Raw genomic sequence first — 17,619 nt, forward strand, 5'->3', positions numbered from 1 at the left:
GGCATTCAGTTGCATTAAGGAATCTTAAGGAAAAAACAGGTAGGGCTTTTAAAAGTTGGCCAAGATTTGGGGCGCCTGGGTGGCTCAGTCAGTTAAGTTTCCGACTTCAGCTCAGGTCATGATCTCACTGCTAGTGGGTTGGAGCCCCGCATTGGGCTCTGTGCTGACAGCTCAGAGCCTGGAGCCTGTTTCAGATTCTGTGTCTCCCTCTCTCTCTCTGTACCTCCCCTGCTCGCACTCTGTCGCTCTCAAAAATAAACAAAATCTTTTAAAAAAATTGGGTAAGGCTTAGACTCGTGGAGAGGGGTGGGCAAGGGACTCTTGCAGCAAGGAATGTCACTGCATGAAAATATAAAGATCTGGAGAGCAAAAAGAGCAGTGGGAGTACGGAGAGGATTTTGTACAGGTTGTCAGAAGTGAAGTTCATGAAGAACACAGGTATGAATTTAGATGACGGTGCTTTGAATGCCAGGCAGTTTTGGACTTCATTCTGTAGGTAGCACAGAGCCACCGGGGCTTATGTGTAACAGGAATGATGAACTGAACAGAGCCGGGGAAAATGAACCACGAGGTGGATGGAATGACAGCAGACTGGGCAGGTAGGCTCCGTGGCCAGCAAGCACAGCAGTAGGAAGGAGAAGCGAGGGGAACCAAAGCACGACCTCCCTAGCATAGCGACATCCCACTGTTGGGCAGACAAGAGAGGCTAGTACTTGGACCATTTTCTTCCCATCCCATTTAGCTTTCCCCGTCATCAGAGAGAATGGACTCCCATGTGACTTAAGTAATGCTGTTTTCTGTTTCTCTTAGATTATTTTCTTAACTAGAGATGCGACTCCTATTCCTGGCTGCAGCCTGCCAGATTTTATCACCACTGACATCCCAGATCCCAGAATAAATCTGAGATGCCTGCCCTTGGGTATGTGCCGACAGCTTCCTGGAGAGGAGAAAAAAAGGTCTCTTGAAAGGCTGTTAGAACTGCTCAGTTTAGACGTTCTTAGAAGCACATAGTTTCAGCTCACAAAAGCAACCCTCTAAAGCCCAGAACTTAATTTAGAGAAGGAGAAAAACAGACACACAAACAAAAAACCACCACTTCCCTGAAATGTTGAAGTCCCTGGAGCAGTTGAATAAATGCAGATCACAGAGACTGAAGTCAGATTTCTCAACTTTAGACTGCCCGCTACTTCCCTGTACAAGGGGCAGGTTTTGTTTTAGATCAAAGTGTACCTCAGCCATTTTAGAGAAACACTGCTTGAGGACAGCAATAGGAGACTCCCAGCTCCCACATCTCTGCCAGGAATCCAGGTGGTTTCAGGCCCTCCCCTTTGCATGACAAGCTTTTTTGCAGAGGGTGAATGAAATATGAACGAAGCAGTAAGGCCTTGATGGGGTGGGCCAAGTTAAAGGCCCCAACATTCCTTTGGATGAAGTCCTAGCAACGGCCAACTTGGATGAAGACAATTGCTCACAAGGGGCCACTGACTGAGCTACAGGGCAGAGTACCAGCCCTGCAAAGAGACCCCTTTGAATTATACCAAAATACATTCAAAGAACAACAACACATCATTTCCCAGCGTAGGTTAGGAAATTCAGGGTAAAATGTCTGGAACTTCTTAGGCCGTGGAACAACATATAAGGGGAAATTAAATAGTTCCTTATCCCCAGCTGGCTAATAAAGCAAATAGACGCTAACAGACCTGAAGAACAAAATTAAGAACAAAGATTATCAGGTAGCTGCAATACATTTAAGTGGGCAGAGACTTAGAGGAACTCAGATGACAGAAATAGCCACCCTTCTAGAGCCCAGATCTTAAGTCTGGTGATCACAGAGTGTCGTAAACTTCTGGTTCCACGTCTAACTTCGAAAGCCAAAAACTCACACAATCCAGTACTTGGTATCTTGGGGGAAGGCTTAAGAGTTTCAAATTCAATTCCCCTTTTAAAATTCTAACAATTAAAGAAATTAATCCCATCCTGGCATGGCATTGCCACCTACTGGCCACAGAGGAAAGTACAAGTTTTACAAAATTCACCATGGTGCAAACAGGAGGGCAAAAGATATATCAAACGACTAAGACAGATGGGATGGAGTATTAATAAACACCAACCACTGTGGTTTGCGAACATAAATAAGTCCTCTTCATGGCCAGGATGGATTTACAAAAGGGTATCAGTACAGATATGGGATAACAACCAGTATCCATACTTTACAAAGACTGCCAATGACTTATCTTCCAAGAAATCCCTATCACAATTAAGATGTCTAGGACCTGGGGTGCCTAGATGGCTGGCCAGGTGAGCATCTGACTCTTGATTTCAGCTCAGGTCATGTCTAGGACCTGGGGTGCCTAGATGGCTGGCCAGGTGAGCATCTGACTCTTGATTTCAGCTCAGGTCATGAGTTCCCCTAGTGTGGTGAGACTGAGCCCTGCATCAGGCTCTGCTTTCGGTGTGGAGCCTGCTTAAGATTCTCTCTCCCCCTCTACCACTCTCCCCAACTCACTCTCTAAAATGTAAAAAAAAAAAAAAAAAGATGCTTAGGACCTTGAAGCCCTGTTTCATGCCTGAACTGACCAACATAAGGTCAAGAGAGCAGAGAAAGCACTAGAATAGCCATCAGCAGCTTGAATGGTTTTGTCTTTTCCACACTGGGGAAAACATGATCTCAACCTTTGCTTTTACAACCTTAAAAATGACATTATATCAACATCTCCTATTTCCAGAGGTAACTAGAAAATCACACTATAACATATGGCTTTAGGCCTGCTGGTTGAAGAGACAAAAATCATAAGATCCTCCCTAAATTGATTTATTTCTTACTGCTTCTACTGGGGCCTACCAGGCATAGCACCACTGTTAGTCCTGGTAACAAAAACACTTAGGACGTAGAGGACTGGTAAAACTGAACTTTATTAAGACTTAAGCATAGGAGATACTTCCACGTAAGACACATATTATGGAATTGAACAGCTTGATCACAACACCCTGCACTAGTTAATGTTAACACACTGCTGGATGGTAGCAGTAATGTTCTCCACTGGGCTCCAGAGGTCTGCTACACAGGTGACATGTTACTTCATATGCCAAGGCCCGCAGGTCCCATACCCTAGATAACTCTACTTTTCCTCAAGTTCTTCCCTTGAAATTAGGGTGAGCTGTCCACAAGGAAATTTAGCAGCTGGATTTATAAAGCTAAAAATATCCAGGAACCAAGACTGGTTGTTTCCTATGACCTAGGAAACCTTAAAATCCTTCAGAGCCCTCAGGAGAAGTAATTCCAAGTATTCTGGGATCACAGAGGCAGAGATGTTTCCCCTACCTTGCCAGGGGTGTATATAGGACATAGTAGTTCAGGAAAATTCTGGAGTGATGGACTATGAACACATCTGTTTGTATACAACATGATTTATCCCAGAGGAAAACCACAAAGCAACATTACTCTGCAGCAAAAACAAGTCCAGGAAGTAGGGAGATAAAACTAGCAAAACAAAATTACTTAAATATTTAGAAATAGGACTTTAGAGAAAAATTATATGGTTTGAAGAGTATAGGTCTTCATTTTTCCCCACGCATGAAGCACAGTATCACTCCTTAAGCTATAGCAGTAAGAATTTAAAAACCTGTCTTTTATATAAATATTTAAATGGTTTATATATCGAACTAGAGCAAAAATTACCCACTGGGAAAGTCTGAGGTACTTCCTCAGTTGCCATGTTCCTTAAACTGGGTTACACATGATCAGCATGGCCCATCTTCCTTCAACATCAGTTTTATTCAAAGGTTTAGGGAATTTCTTTTTGCCTTGAAACAAAGATGGATAGGTAGGTATATATATTGTTGATAAATCTATTACAGTCCAGCACAGAAGACTCCAGGGAAATCAACTTTACTGAGCAGCTTCCAGAATGAACCATACCCCTTGACGGTAAGCTTTCTTTTTTTACTTAGGGTTACTGCTGGAAAAGTTTCAGACAGCAAGGCTTAGACTCCAGCACCAGTCTAGCACTGACAAGAGTAAATAGGGAGTCACCACTGGGTTACAGCTGTGATGTACTTCATGAGGAATGAGTTGGCCACCTACACTTCAATACTGTGACACACAGAATCTGGCTGCCCTGGGGATTATGGGATTGGCTTTTCTGAAACTGTCCTTGTGGAACAGGAAAAAGGCTGGTGAATTCTGTGACATGAGTAGAATTCTTCTGGGTTAGGGAAAGGGGCATTTCAGGCACCCCCCACCAGGGAGGAGGGCAGATCACTTTCTCACTGCAGATGACAGGCCAGGTGCTAAAGGCTAACAGTCGTTAGTATCTGAAAACTGGTCAGATAGTGGCAGTCTTCAAAGGAAAATCTGATTCTAATGGAGTCTTCCATGTCATTACTGGACCCGAATTTAAGAAGTTTCCAGTTCACTTCTAGAAGTACTAGTAATTTTTTTATATGTATATCAAAGTAGAGGGATCAGAAAGAAACCAACTCAACTCTATTCTTTCCAACCGTCCTCCTGGTGGGGCTTGACTGCTCTCCACCCCCCACCCCCACCCCCCGCTCTCGTCTGAGGACGTGTACTCACACGTCTTTACTACCACTTCCTTTCTTCTCCCTCGAAGGTCAGACCCTTTGCTGGCCTTCCCTTGACTAGCATTCATTTTATTCCAAGCTTTCTTTCCTTCTTTCTTATCTTTCTCTCCACCTTAAACAACAAACAGAAGTCATTCATTGACTTTAGAGAAGTAAAGCCAAGCAAGTAACAAATGCTAGTCCTTTTCTATGGTAACCATGTTCAGAATAGTTCAATATGGCATTAGGTATCTCTACCCTCTGTCACACAGCTCTTCTCTCAGAACTGAGTTGGTGCTGATTGTGTTTGACTTCGGTACGGGTCTCCCTGGCAACCCTTCTCTCCCTTGATTAGCTCCACGGCACTGCAGGCTAAGGAAAAAAGGGAGTGGGTGGGTCCAAAAGGGGATACTGACCTAGGAGACAGGCTGATTACTTTTTACTTTTAGACAAGTAAGAAACAAAAAAGCATTCGTGAATGTTCTTTTTGCAAAATTCTCCCTTCAGGTTCGAACTTGGAATTTTCCAGCTTTGGTCATGTATTTTATTCCCTTAAAGGGTTTGTACTTTTCCCCATACATATCCAGACGATTCACCTTGAGTCCTGGAAGGAAAACATAAGCATTATTCAAAAGAAGCATGTAGCGTATCTGTCTAAATTCATTTCAATTCAGAGATCAGTGGGATACAGATAGCTATAACAGTGAACCAGAAAAATAATAATAATTTTCCCTTATTTATTTCACTTTTCTGAGGCTCACAGATTTGTCACTCTTGGCCCACACACTGATAATAAAAAATTGCTCCAACAAGAAGCTATCCTATTAGAAGACCTGGTTCTAAAGTGGGAAGGGCAGAAAGTTATATGCAGATGAAAGGAGGATAAGGAAAAAATAAGACCACTCTATGTTTTTGTCCAGCTATTGGACAGAATACATGAATTAATGAAATTAATGAATAATGAAATAAAGCATAACTCAATGAATGCATTAATACTATAAGTATTAATACTATAAGTATTCTCACTGCATTAAGCAGAACACATTTTATACTGTATAGGTCTCTAACATTTATGATGAGTTTCTAATTTAAGTGAATGCTAATCACTTAAATTAGATAAGTTTTGTTGGTAAAGAAAAATAGGAACTTCATATAAAGCTGAAGTCATCTCCTATCTATCTTACTTACATGGTTGTTCTAAGGATTAAATAATAAAACAGATGACAAAGGCTTAAAACACTGCCTGGCACATAGTAAATGCCCAGTACATGGTAACTATTACTATCATCATCATCCTAAGACAGGTATAGACTACAGTGGGCTGACTTGGGTTCCACATGTTCATAAAAGCAAATACGAAAGTCTTCTGAAACTGGGGGGACGGAGGGGAAATTATTCTTTTCAGTGACCAGCTGAGAATGCAGAAGCCTTCCCATGCTAAAAACCTTTGAACCCCAAACTGACAACCCTAGGATGACTCAAAACCTGCTGGGGAATGCCCCGTCCACCTACACTGTTTCCTTCTCAACTGCATCTTAGACGTTTTTGGTCAGGTCCCTTAATCCAACTTCAGAAAGTAAGGATTATAGATTTCCCCCAGAAATGCTAGAAGGATTTTACTCCAGATTACCTATCAGGTAATGAAACCAAACTCTGTAAACAGGGAGTCAGCAGAAGGCTTTCTGATGTCTGCGTCCTAGTGGAGAAAGCCACTTCTGTTCTCATCAAGCCACTGAAGCCAAGAATCACTTACCAGAAATGGCCAGCTGCTGGATCTTAAATTGTAGGTTAATTGTGGGGTTCTCATCTGGTTTGGAAGCTCCAGCCTGAAGACTCATGGTCCCCTTCAAACTTGGTAGCTTTTGGGGATTTATCTTTCCTACATCCCAAGACAGCATCTTCAAAGAAAAAGAAAGAAGTTACAGTGGAAGCCGTCATTTGAGGTGGCCGATCTCTAACCTCAGGGTATCTGTTCACAGTATTACAAGCAGCCTCTAAATTGGCTTTCAGTAGAGAAAACTATTTGTCACCATAAATTATCTCAAGGAAAAAACGATGTCCCTCTGATCAAGCTCCCCTTTCAACAAGCTGGAAAGTCTATTGGAGAGCTCCTGCATAATGACTTCTATTTAACATCGGCAATTCAAAACTTCCTGCTTATTCTCCTCCTACCTTGGTAACTGGGTCAAATGTATGTGTCCCCTGAGATGGAGTGAGGCTCATATTCAGGACCCCTTTGGGCATCTGGCTGGTGACAATCACTCCCTCTATGGTCTTCCCCATAGTCTGCTTCGGTCCCACCGTTATTTCAAAGCGTCCAAGTGAACTACTATCCCGGAAACTGATGTTATGTTTGACATACACTGGAATTGCCACCAGACTGGAAAAGGGAGAGACGAAAAACCAATTTCGTTACTATACTGGAAACAACGGCAACATTTTCTCATTTTATCCTAAGCGCTTTTTTTTGCCTCATTGAGGATTAAATAAAGCAATCTAGCGCTTAAGAGAAAGTTAGTGCTCATTAAGTTTGCGGCTGCTATTTTTGTTGTTGTTATATGTCTAAACAAGAACTTTTTTTTCTCAAATTGGAATCTGAGTACACCTGTATTCAATCCCCCTAACCCAAAAGAGCGTTAAGTTATGCTATGAGAAACCATAAAAGGCAGTCATTTTTGGTCTTGAACATTCTCTTTAATATCTTGTCTAAGGACTTTTAAGTATTATTACCTACTTCTTTACTCCTTATATTAAAAAATAAACACAGGAAAAAAAATTAAAAAAAAATTAAAAAAAATAAAAAAATAAAAAAATAAAAAAAATAAAAAAATAAAAAATAAACACAGGAAAAAAAAACAGTAATCTTTAATTTTTTTTTTTTGTAAAGCTAAGACGCTGTCTAGTAAATAAACTAAGTCTTCCAATGACTGAATAAGATAACAAAAATCAAAGAGTATACTAAGCCTACTATGAGAAAGGCAGATCAAAATTAGGAGTCATCATATTTCTGTGTTTTACTTTATGACATGTGACCAATAATTATCTGTACTTGGGAGAGTGACATGCATACCTCATGGACCTTTGATAGTATCTCGGGAGTGCCTTTACCTGACTTTCTCTGATCCTCACAAAAACCCTATGAGGTATGGTAGGTTGTCACGATAGGACAGAACAGGAAACAGAAATCACAGATTAATACCAAAGCAATAACAGTTTTTAACATCTATTAAACACTCCTGTGTGCCAATACTATGCTAAGTGTTTTAGTTCCATTACCTTGTTTAATAAGTATGAAGTAGCTACTGCTATTGTCCTGTTTTTCTAGATAAATAATGATGTCCTTATACTTCACTAAGATTAAGTAATTTGCCCAAGGTCATGTATCATAAGTACTAAAGATGGGATTTAAGTGCAGGCAGACTGAGTCCAGAGTCTTTGCTCTCAAGCACGCAGATATTTTCCTAAGTTGTTTATTCCAAATCACATAGGAAAGTATTGGTAGCTCTGAGGTGTCATAGCTCTTTTCAGTGTGTATATCTTCTACTACACACCTTCTAAAAGTCCTTAGACAAGACAGGGGCACCTGGGTGGCTCAGTCAGTTGAGCATCCAACTTTAGCACAGGTCATGATCTCACGGTTTCTGAGTTCAAGCCCCGCATCGGGCTCTCTGCTGTCAGCTTGTCAGCACTGAGCCTGCTTCAGATCTTCTGTCCCACCCCTCCCCTGCTTGTATGCTCTCTCTCAAAAAAATAATAAAACATTTAAAAAAATAAAAATAAAAGTCCTTAGACAAGATATTAAAGAGAATGTTCAAGACCAAAAATGACTGCCTTTTATGGTTTCTCATAGCATAATTTAATGCTCTTTTGGGTTAGGGGGATTGAATATAGGTGTACTCAGATTCCAATTTGAGAAAAAAAGTTCTTGTTTAGGCATATAATAACAACAACAAAAATAGCAGCAGCAAACTATGAGCACTAACTTCCTCTTAAGCACTATTTAGATTGCTTTATTTAATCCTCAAACAAGGTACTTTTTTCATTTTCCAATTACAGATAAGAAAACAGACACAGAAAGGTTAAGCCACTCACCTGAGGTTACCCGATTAGTTAAGTACAGAAGCTGGAATTTGAACCCAGCTGGAATTTGAATCCATAACCTGAGTCCTTAATCACTACGGATACTGTTTCTACATATACACATATACACAGATTCTGTTCTTAATTATAAGGGCTGCTTACTTCTGTGCACTGACATGGTAAGAGAGCAGGCGGAAGTTTCCATCAGGAGGAATGAAGGAGAGGATACGCTCAGATTCCCAGCGCTTGAAACGGACACAAGGATGGAAGCTGACATCATCCAACAACCTGGGATTCTGTAGTTACCGGGCAAGGAAAAGCAAGAAGTAGGAATTAAACACCCATATTTCTTTCAGGAAAGTCATTCAGATGTTGTTTTTATTTAAACACATGCACACAGAAATTCCATAGCTACTTATAGAAAATTCAAGCCTGATATAAACTTTGTAGCTGTCCTTATTTCTTATTGTTCCATTCCATTCTCACCACTGTCTTTCCAGAAACAGTTAATTTCCCATCCCAAGATGTGAACCTGTGGTTCAGGATTTTACCATGAAGGAAAGCGTAAGGTCTGGCATTCCAGTCAGCTTGACACAGGCATCAATCACCCCCTGGATCTCAGCAGTAATTGTGGAACCTGAGATAGGAACAAAACAAAGAGAAAGTAAGAAGCTATTCGACGCTTCTCCGTCCTTCCCAACCAACTTACTTCCTCCCTACCACCTTCTTTAACTTTCTCTTTTCCTTCCCAACTTTTTTCTTCTCCCTCCCTCCCTTTCTCCTTTCCTTCTGTCCATCTATCCAGTTCATCTACCTAATCCATTGATCCATCCTTCCAAACATTTATCAGCTGCATATCAAGTATGAGACACTAGGATGAAGCAATGGGGATAAAAGATTAAAGAGACAATTAGCTTAAAGAAGTTTTCATTCTAGCCCCAGAATCAAAAAGGGTGTCATCATAACCAATGGTTCAGAAAACGTCATAGCAGAACCTGCTCTCCCTAAGGTCCCCAATGAGCTCTGCTGCTCAATCAAGTGGGCACTTTTGGTCTTTATCCCACAGGACCTGTCTGCAACATGCCATTTTTGACCACTTCTTCCTTTGTAAAACACTCCTTTCTCCTAACCTCGCCTAGTTTTCTGTTTTTCTAGCTCCTCTTCCTCTGTGCTTTCTGCAGGCTTCTCTTTCTTTGCACATCTTTTGAATGCTGATGTGTTTTCACAATTCTGAACGTCTCTTTTCTTTCACTCAACATGGTCTCCTTGAGTTACTTCACCTACTTCCCAAGGCTTCGATTGTCATTAATGGCCAAATATAGCCTAGTCTTTTTTCAGGTTCACAGTCTCACTCCTGCCAAACTAGACAGCTCTACCTGCATGTCATGGAGGCACTTCAGACTCTATACATCAAAAAGTGAGCACATCAGCTCCATTCCTCCATCTGCTCTCCTATTTTCCTTCTTTTTAAAAAAAATTTTTTAATGCTTATTTATCTTTGAGAGAGAGAGACAGAGCACAAGTGGGGGAGGGGCAGAGAGAGGGAGACACAGACTCTGAAGCAGGCTCCAGGCTCTGAGCTGTCACCACAGAACCTGATGTGGGGCTTGAACTCACAAACCTCAAAATCATGACCTGAGCTGAAGTCAGACACTCAACAGACTGAGCCAACCAGGTGCCCCCTATTTTCTTTATGATGGCACCATCTAACCTGCTGCTTAAGTCAGAAACATACATGTATCCTTGACTAATTATACTTCTTCAGTGCTCATATCCAATCAATTATCAATTCCTCTCTTTTCTGACTTCTGTCTCTTACATCTATTCATTCCTTTCCTTCCTGACCACCATTATGGAATCTATATTTTGTGCCTGGACTTCAGCTGGCAGCCTCCTGGTTTCCCTGCCTTCAGTTGAAGCCACTCTTCACACTGCAACTAGACTGATAGTTTTCAACTACAAATCTGAATCAAATCACTCCCCAACTTAAAACTCTTCAATTGCGGGGCACCTGGGTGACTCAGTCGAAATCATGACTCTTGATTTCAGCTCAGGCCATGATCTCACAGTTCGTGGGTTCGAGCCCCACATTGGGCTCTGTGCTGACAGTGTGGAGCCTGCTTGGGATTCTCTCTTTCTCTCTCTCTCTCTCTGCCCCTCCCCTGCTCGTTCTCTCTCTCTCAAAATAAATAAATACACAAACCTAAAAACAAAACAAAACAAAACAAAAAAAAAACCTCTTCAATCACTCCCAATGGTTCTCCTTAAAATGGCATGCAAGGCATGCTAACTATCTACCTAGTTGTTGTGTACTTTTTTTTTTTATTGTGGGAAAACTTCTACTTAAATGCAAAAATCTTAAATGTATGACTCAGTACTTTTTAAATATGTATACACCCCATGCAAATACCACCCACATCAAGATACAGAACATTTTTTTCCCGTTTTTAGTTATGCCTTTATTCACCTTTGTTATAATATATTTGTTAACAATATACTTGTTTTAAAGATCCTACAGACTGACTACCCATTAATGAGGAATATATGTCACCCCTCTCCACCTGGCAATCTTTTTTTTTTAAAGCAGAATTTCTTCTAGGAATCTTACTGATCACACAGTAGTTACAAGAATGTCAGATATAAGAATGTATACAGTCTAAACAAGACAGGCTGATTCAGAATTTACAGGTTGTAAAAATATACATGTCAAGGGGCGCCTGAGTGGCTCAGTTGGTTAAGCGTCCGTCTTCGGCTCAGGTCATGATCTTGCACTTTGTGGTTCGAGCCCCATGTCAGGCTCTGTGCTGACAGCTCAAAGTCTGGAGCCTGCTTCAGATTCTGTGTCTCTCCATCTCTTGGCCCCTCCCCTGCTCATGCTCTGTGTCTGTCTCTCAGTAATAAATAAACGTTAAAAAAAAAAAAAAAACAACTAAAAAAATATACATGTCAAAAGTTAGCCATATGGACAGATGCATACAGGGGAAGAGGAGATGATGGGAGGTTGGGGATCAAGGGCCCTGTGCAGTAACGCTGCCTTTTCCTCCTCCACAGTAAATAACTTCAGACACAGAACCCTCTTAGCATCCCAGCATGCTCCTCTTGCATCCCCATGCTAGTTCTGACTTCTGTTACCTTTGATGAAGTTGTACCTGTTTTCAAACTTCATATAAATGTATATAACTGTAGATAATCTTATACATCTATCTTTTTTTACTCAACAATGTAAGATTCATTCATGTGCTGGATATATGGATTATTCTTTCTTTTTCATTACTACACAGTACTCTCTTATGGGACCATATTGAAATTTGTGTCCTGTTACTGGTGGACATTTGGGTTATTTCCAGTTTTGGGCTAATATGAAAAGTTGCTGCCTACTTAGTTTTAAAGCCTCATTACTTTTTTTTTTTAATGCCTCTCAATGCATTCATGCTGAGCTACTTTATTTCCCAAAAATATTTTACTCACCTTAAAGTGTTTGCACCTACTTTGTTCCCAAATCCCTGAAGGTCTTAATAACTTCCATTCATTCTACTGATAAAGCATAAACACTATCAGCTCTCTTTACACTTTGCTCTGGATGGGTGGGATATATCGCTTATATTCTTTTTACCTCCCTCTTCCTCACTAGACTCTAAATAAGCTTCTGCAGCCATAAACTCTCACTTTCTTTCTTTCTGGCCTCTTTTGTCTCCTTTGTTTGTAGAACCTCATCATTGTCAACAACAAAATAACATCATAATCACGATCACTGACAATAACAATAGCTACAATAAAGTCAGGTCATAAAGAGGTCCAGAACTTTGTGTATTGAACACAATTCAGGATTAAGGTTTTGAAAAGACTTTGCTGCAGAATTTAGAAATTATTAGTCAAAAAATGTTGAAATCATTATTGAACCAAAAGCCAGTGGCCACCACCCACATTTACATAACAAGAATCTCCAAAGGCTTGTCATGGGAAAGATGTAGACCCCCCTCTATTTTGACAGACTACCAATTGTCCCTGTGAATGACATATCTTTATTCATTATTAACAAAGAATTGCTGTTTTCCTATATGTGTGGAAAGGGGATATTATAGGTCGCTATTCAATAACTTAATTACTGGGTTTCCTTTCCTTTTTGAGAATTTCTATATTTCATCTTCAAATATGTATTTGTTGTCTTTTCATTTGCAATTCATTTCTTCTTCCCTTGCTCATTTCCAGGAATCCTTAGCCTTTTCTTTCTCCACATAATTCTCATGTATGACATCCTCACAGTAGTGATACCTCCCATTACACACCACTGTCATTATTATTATTACACTATTATCAGCAAAGATTCTCAATGAGGAGGGGACTGTGTGACCTGGAATATTCCTTCACTGTATCTTGTTCATGATCAAATATCCATTAGTCAGCACTGTGCTACAACACAACAGGTTTTCGATAAGCATTTGTTGAATGAATGAGTTCACTAATGTGAAAAGAACTTTCTACAAATTTCTAAGCTCTAGGACATATTGCTGTAATTCAGAACAGATAGAAAAGAAGGCTCCCTGAATTTTAGTGATTACAATGTCAGTTCTGCCATCAGATTTGGGAGTCAAATACATTCAAAAGGAAATCTAAAAGAGATTCATTTGCTACTTTTTTTACTTAAGAGGACAAGATCTAGAACACCATTAAAGAACAATTTTTTTATTTAAGAGGATAAGATCTGTAACACCAACAAGCATTGGTCTGCATCATATTATTTTGAATTGCCATTTTCAGCCTTATTGAGGTATAATTAACAAAAACTGTATATAATCAAGGTATACAACTTGATATTTTGATATATATACATTGCGAAATGATCACCACAAACAAGTTAACTAACATATTAATTAGCAAATTTCAAGTATACAATACATATTATGATGAGGTGATGGATGTGTTAATTTAACTAGATGGGGGAATCCTTTGAAATGAATACATACAGCAAATCACTACAATATACATTTTAAGTATCTTACAATTTTATTTGTCCATAATACCTCAATAAAGCTGAGAAAAAGTATAAAATGCAGTATTAACTATCATCACTGTGCTGTACATTTCCAGAATTTACTCATCTTGCATAACTGAAACTCTGTACCCTTTGACCAAATATCTCCCCACTTCCCCCACCCACTAGCCCTTAGTAACACCATTCTACCCTCTGCTTCCATGAATCTGACTATTTTAGATTGTACAGATAAGTGAGACTATGCAGTGTTTGTCTTTCTCTCTCTGGCTTATTTCATTTAGCATACTGTCCTCCAGGTTTATCCATGTTGCAAATGGCAGAATTTCCTTCTTTTCTTGTGACTGAATAACATGCCTGTGTGCATGTCTATCTCACATTTTCGTTATCCATTCATCCATCAAAAGACATTTAGGTTGGCTATTGTGAATAATGCTGCAATGAACATGGGAGTGCAGATACCTCTTCGAGCTAATTCTTTCATTTCCTTTGGATACACCCAGAAGTGGGAAAACTGGATCACGAAGTAGTTCTATTTTTTATTTTTTTGATAGTTTTCCATGAATGTACCAATATACATTCCCACCAACAGTGTACTAGGGTTTTCTTTTCCCCACAACACTACTAACACTTATTGTCTGCCATTTTGATACTAGCCATTATAACTACTGTGAGGTGATATCTCATTGTAGTTTTGATTTCCCTAATAATTAGTGACGTTGAGCACCTTTTTATACATCTATTGGCCATCTGTATGTCTTTGTTTGATAAATGTCTAGTCAGATCCTTTGCCCACTTTTTAATCAAGTTATTTGGGTTTTTTTGCTATTGAGTTCTGTGTGTTCTTTGTATATTTTGGTTCTAACCCCTAATCTGATATATGGTTTCCAAATATTTTCTCTAACAGGTTGTTTTTTCACTCTGTTGACTGTTTTTGTTGTGCAGAAACTTTTTAGTTTTTGTCTATTTTTGCTTTTTGTTGCCTTTGCATTTGGTGTCAAATCCAAAAAAAGTCATTGCCCATACAAGTGTCAAGAAGTCTTCCCCTACCCCACCCCCCAGAAAAGAAGTTTTTTTCCCTATGTTTTCTTCTAGTAGTTCTATGATTTCACATCTCACATTTAAGTCTTTAATCCATTTTGAGTTGATTTTTTTTTTTTTTTTTTTTTTGGTGTGAGGTAAGGGTCCAATTTTATTCTTCCACATATGGATATTCAGTTTTCCCTGCATCATTTAATGAAGAGACTATCCTTTCCCCATGGTACAATCTTGGCTCTCCTGTTGAAGATCAGTTGACTGTAAATGTTTAAAAATCAGTTTTTTAGATTTTTTTTAAAGACTGCCCCTCACAAGGACTAACCAATTCTGTTTTTTTAATTAAAAAAATATTTTTTTAATGTTTATGTACATTTTGAGAGAGATAGAGCATGAATGTGGAGGGGCAGAGAGAGAGACACACACAGAATCCGAAGCAGGCTCCAGGCTCTGAGCTGTCAGCACAGAGCACAACGCAGGGCTCAACCTCATGAACTGTGAGATCATGACCTGAGCTGAAGTTGGGCGTTCAACCAACTGAGCCAACAGGAGCCCCTAAAAGATATTTTTTGAATGTTTATTTATTTTGAGAGAGAGCACGAGTGGGGGATGGGCAGACAGAGAGAGGGAGAGAGAGCATCCCAGGCTCCATGCTCAGTGTGGAGCCTGATGCGGGCTCAATCTTATGAACCATGAGATCATGATCTGAGCCAAAATCAAGAGTGGACCTTAACCAACTGAGCCACCCAGACGCCCCATTTATTTCTGAGCACTCTATTCTGTTTCACTGGTCTATGTGTCTACTTTTATGTCAGTATAATACTATTTCAATTACATAGTTTTGCAATATATTTTGAAATCATGAAGTATGAAGTCTCCAGCTTTGTTCTTCTTGCTCAAGATTGCTTTGGCTATTTGGAATCTTTTGTGGTTCCATATGAATTTTAGGACTGTTTTTCTATTCCTGTAAAGAATGCTATTGAGATTTTGACAGTGATTACACTGAATCTATAGATCACTTTGGGTAGTATGAACATTTTAATAATATTAATTCTACCAATCCATGAACACAGGATGTCTTTCCACTTATTTGTGTCTTCTTTAATTTTCTTCATCAATGTTTTATAATTTTCAGAGTACAAGTTTGGTTAAGTTTATTCCTAACTATTTTGTTCTTTTTGTTGCTATTGTAAATGGGACTGTTTTCTTAATTTTCTTTTAGAATAGTTCATTATATTTAGAAATGTTTTATATGTTGATTATGTACCCTGCAACTTTACAGAATTTGTTTACTAGTTCTAAGAGTTTTTGTCGAGTATTTAGGGGTTTCTATATATATGATTGTGTCATCTGCATTATAATATTTAAGTCTATTCCTAGTACCCAGCACAGCGCCTGACACAAAGTAGGCGCTAAGTTAAAATGAATGATCTTGAATGGGGGATAATTCTGATACTAGCAAGCATTATATGAAGGAGACTATTTCCACTTTCAAAACATTTTTTTAACGTTTATTTTTGAGAGAGAGAGAGAGAGAGAAAGAGCGAGCAAGCGGGGTAGGGGCAGAGAGAAAGGGAGACACAGAATCAAGCAGGCTCCAGGCTCTGAGCTGTCGGCACAGAGCCTGACATAGGGCTCGAACTCAAAACCGTGAGATCATGACCTGAGCTGAAGTCAGACACTTAACTGACTGAGCTACCCAGGCACCCCATCTTTATACTTTCCAGTTCTGAAAACAGATTAAAAACACCTACCTGATTTATCAATGATGGCATCAATCTCTTCGATCACATCAAAATAGGCCTCGTTGTTAGTGTATTTCACCCCAGTCCGTCTCCAGGGCACCACTGACAGCTGCCCAGTAGGAAGCTGGTCACCCACATTGGTGCTTCCTAAGATAATGAATATTACTGTAATTTAATTCCATTGTGGTTAGATGTAACCAGTTATCTAATAATCATAGAACACTTCCCTAGGAGTTTCTATGCTCCCACTCTTTATGCACTCAATTGAAGAATTAAAAAAAAAAAAAAAAAGATAAGAGTTTCCCAACTTATATATGGGTAACCCAGTCTATTTTAAAAAGTTGTTGCCATCTGGTCTGCTTCCTTGACCAGAATAAAGGTTAAAAAAGTTACTTGAGAAACAGATATCATATTTTGGTTTTGAAAGAAACCTGAAGTTGGTCTCTCAAATTTCACAATAGCTTGTAGCTTAAATAATGTATTGGCTTTCAGTAGGGATGGTAATCTACATAAATATAAAATTTTCATGGGTAAAAACAGTATTCTAGTTTAAGGTACGTTCTTAGGTACATTTATGCTAGGCGTTCTTAGGTACATTTATGCTAGGTATTAAAATGTATACATTTTACTACAACTAATGTACACTGAATGTTAGGAAAATAATACAAATTAGATCTTTCCCTAAGAGTTGCAAATCAATTCCTTGTTTTTTCCTCCCACAAGCATCAAAAATATTTTTTTAATTCAAAAGTGCTATACTGAAATTCTGAAATATTGTAACTAATTAAAAATCTATTTCCTTCTTTTGTAACCTGGACCTTTTAATCTAAAGAAAGAAACATTAAACACACGCATATATTCAGCATATTTACACAACATTTCAGCTTTTCAAAAGGTACCTTCAGCTCAGGTATCTTTTTCTAGATTCAAGAGAAGTTCAGAAAAATGACTCCATAGTATTTATAAATGATCCAGGCACTAACAAAGAGTTTAAGAGTTAAATGAATCCAGATTATTGAAAAACCCAACAAATGTGTTTTTCTTAAAAAGAGGCACCGTATGTTAAAACATGTCATTAGGCTATAATAATTAAAGCAGTATAGGGCGCCTGGGTGGCTCAGTCAGTTAAGCAGCTGACTTCAGCTCAGGCCCACCGTTCATGAGATGAGTCCCGTGTCGGGCTCTCTGCTGACAGCTCAGAGCCTG

General features: G+C 39.2%; 1 protein-coding gene across 2 annotated transcripts in view; it reads right to left on the reverse strand.

Moving 5' to 3' along the window:
• Positions 1-2,894: 2,894 nt before the first annotated feature.
• AP3M2 (adaptor related protein complex 3 subunit mu 2) overlaps positions 2,895-17,619 on the reverse strand; it is a 110,823-nt gene continuing 96,098 nt past the window's right edge. For both annotated transcript variants that reach the window (XM_023252570.2, XM_003984753.6), the window contains exons 4-9: positions 16,423-16,560; positions 9,195-9,280; positions 8,806-8,939; positions 6,736-6,943; positions 6,317-6,461; positions 2,895-5,167 (exon numbers count right to left, since the gene is read on the reverse strand). In XM_023252570.2, coding sequence (XP_023108338.1) covers positions 5,067-5,167; positions 6,317-6,461; positions 6,736-6,943; positions 8,806-8,939; positions 9,195-9,280; positions 16,423-16,560 — 812 coding nt within the window. In that variant the 3' untranslated portion in view covers positions 2,895-5,066. The remainder of the gene's footprint in view (positions 5,168-6,316; positions 6,462-6,735; positions 6,944-8,805; positions 8,940-9,194; positions 9,281-16,422; positions 16,561-17,619) is intronic.

This window comes from Felis catus, chromosome B1 (assembly GCF_018350175.1).
Source record: "Felis catus isolate Fca126 chromosome B1, F.catus_Fca126_mat1.0, whole genome shotgun sequence".
NCBI classification, from domain to species: domain Eukaryota; kingdom Metazoa; phylum Chordata; class Mammalia; order Carnivora; family Felidae; genus Felis; species Felis catus.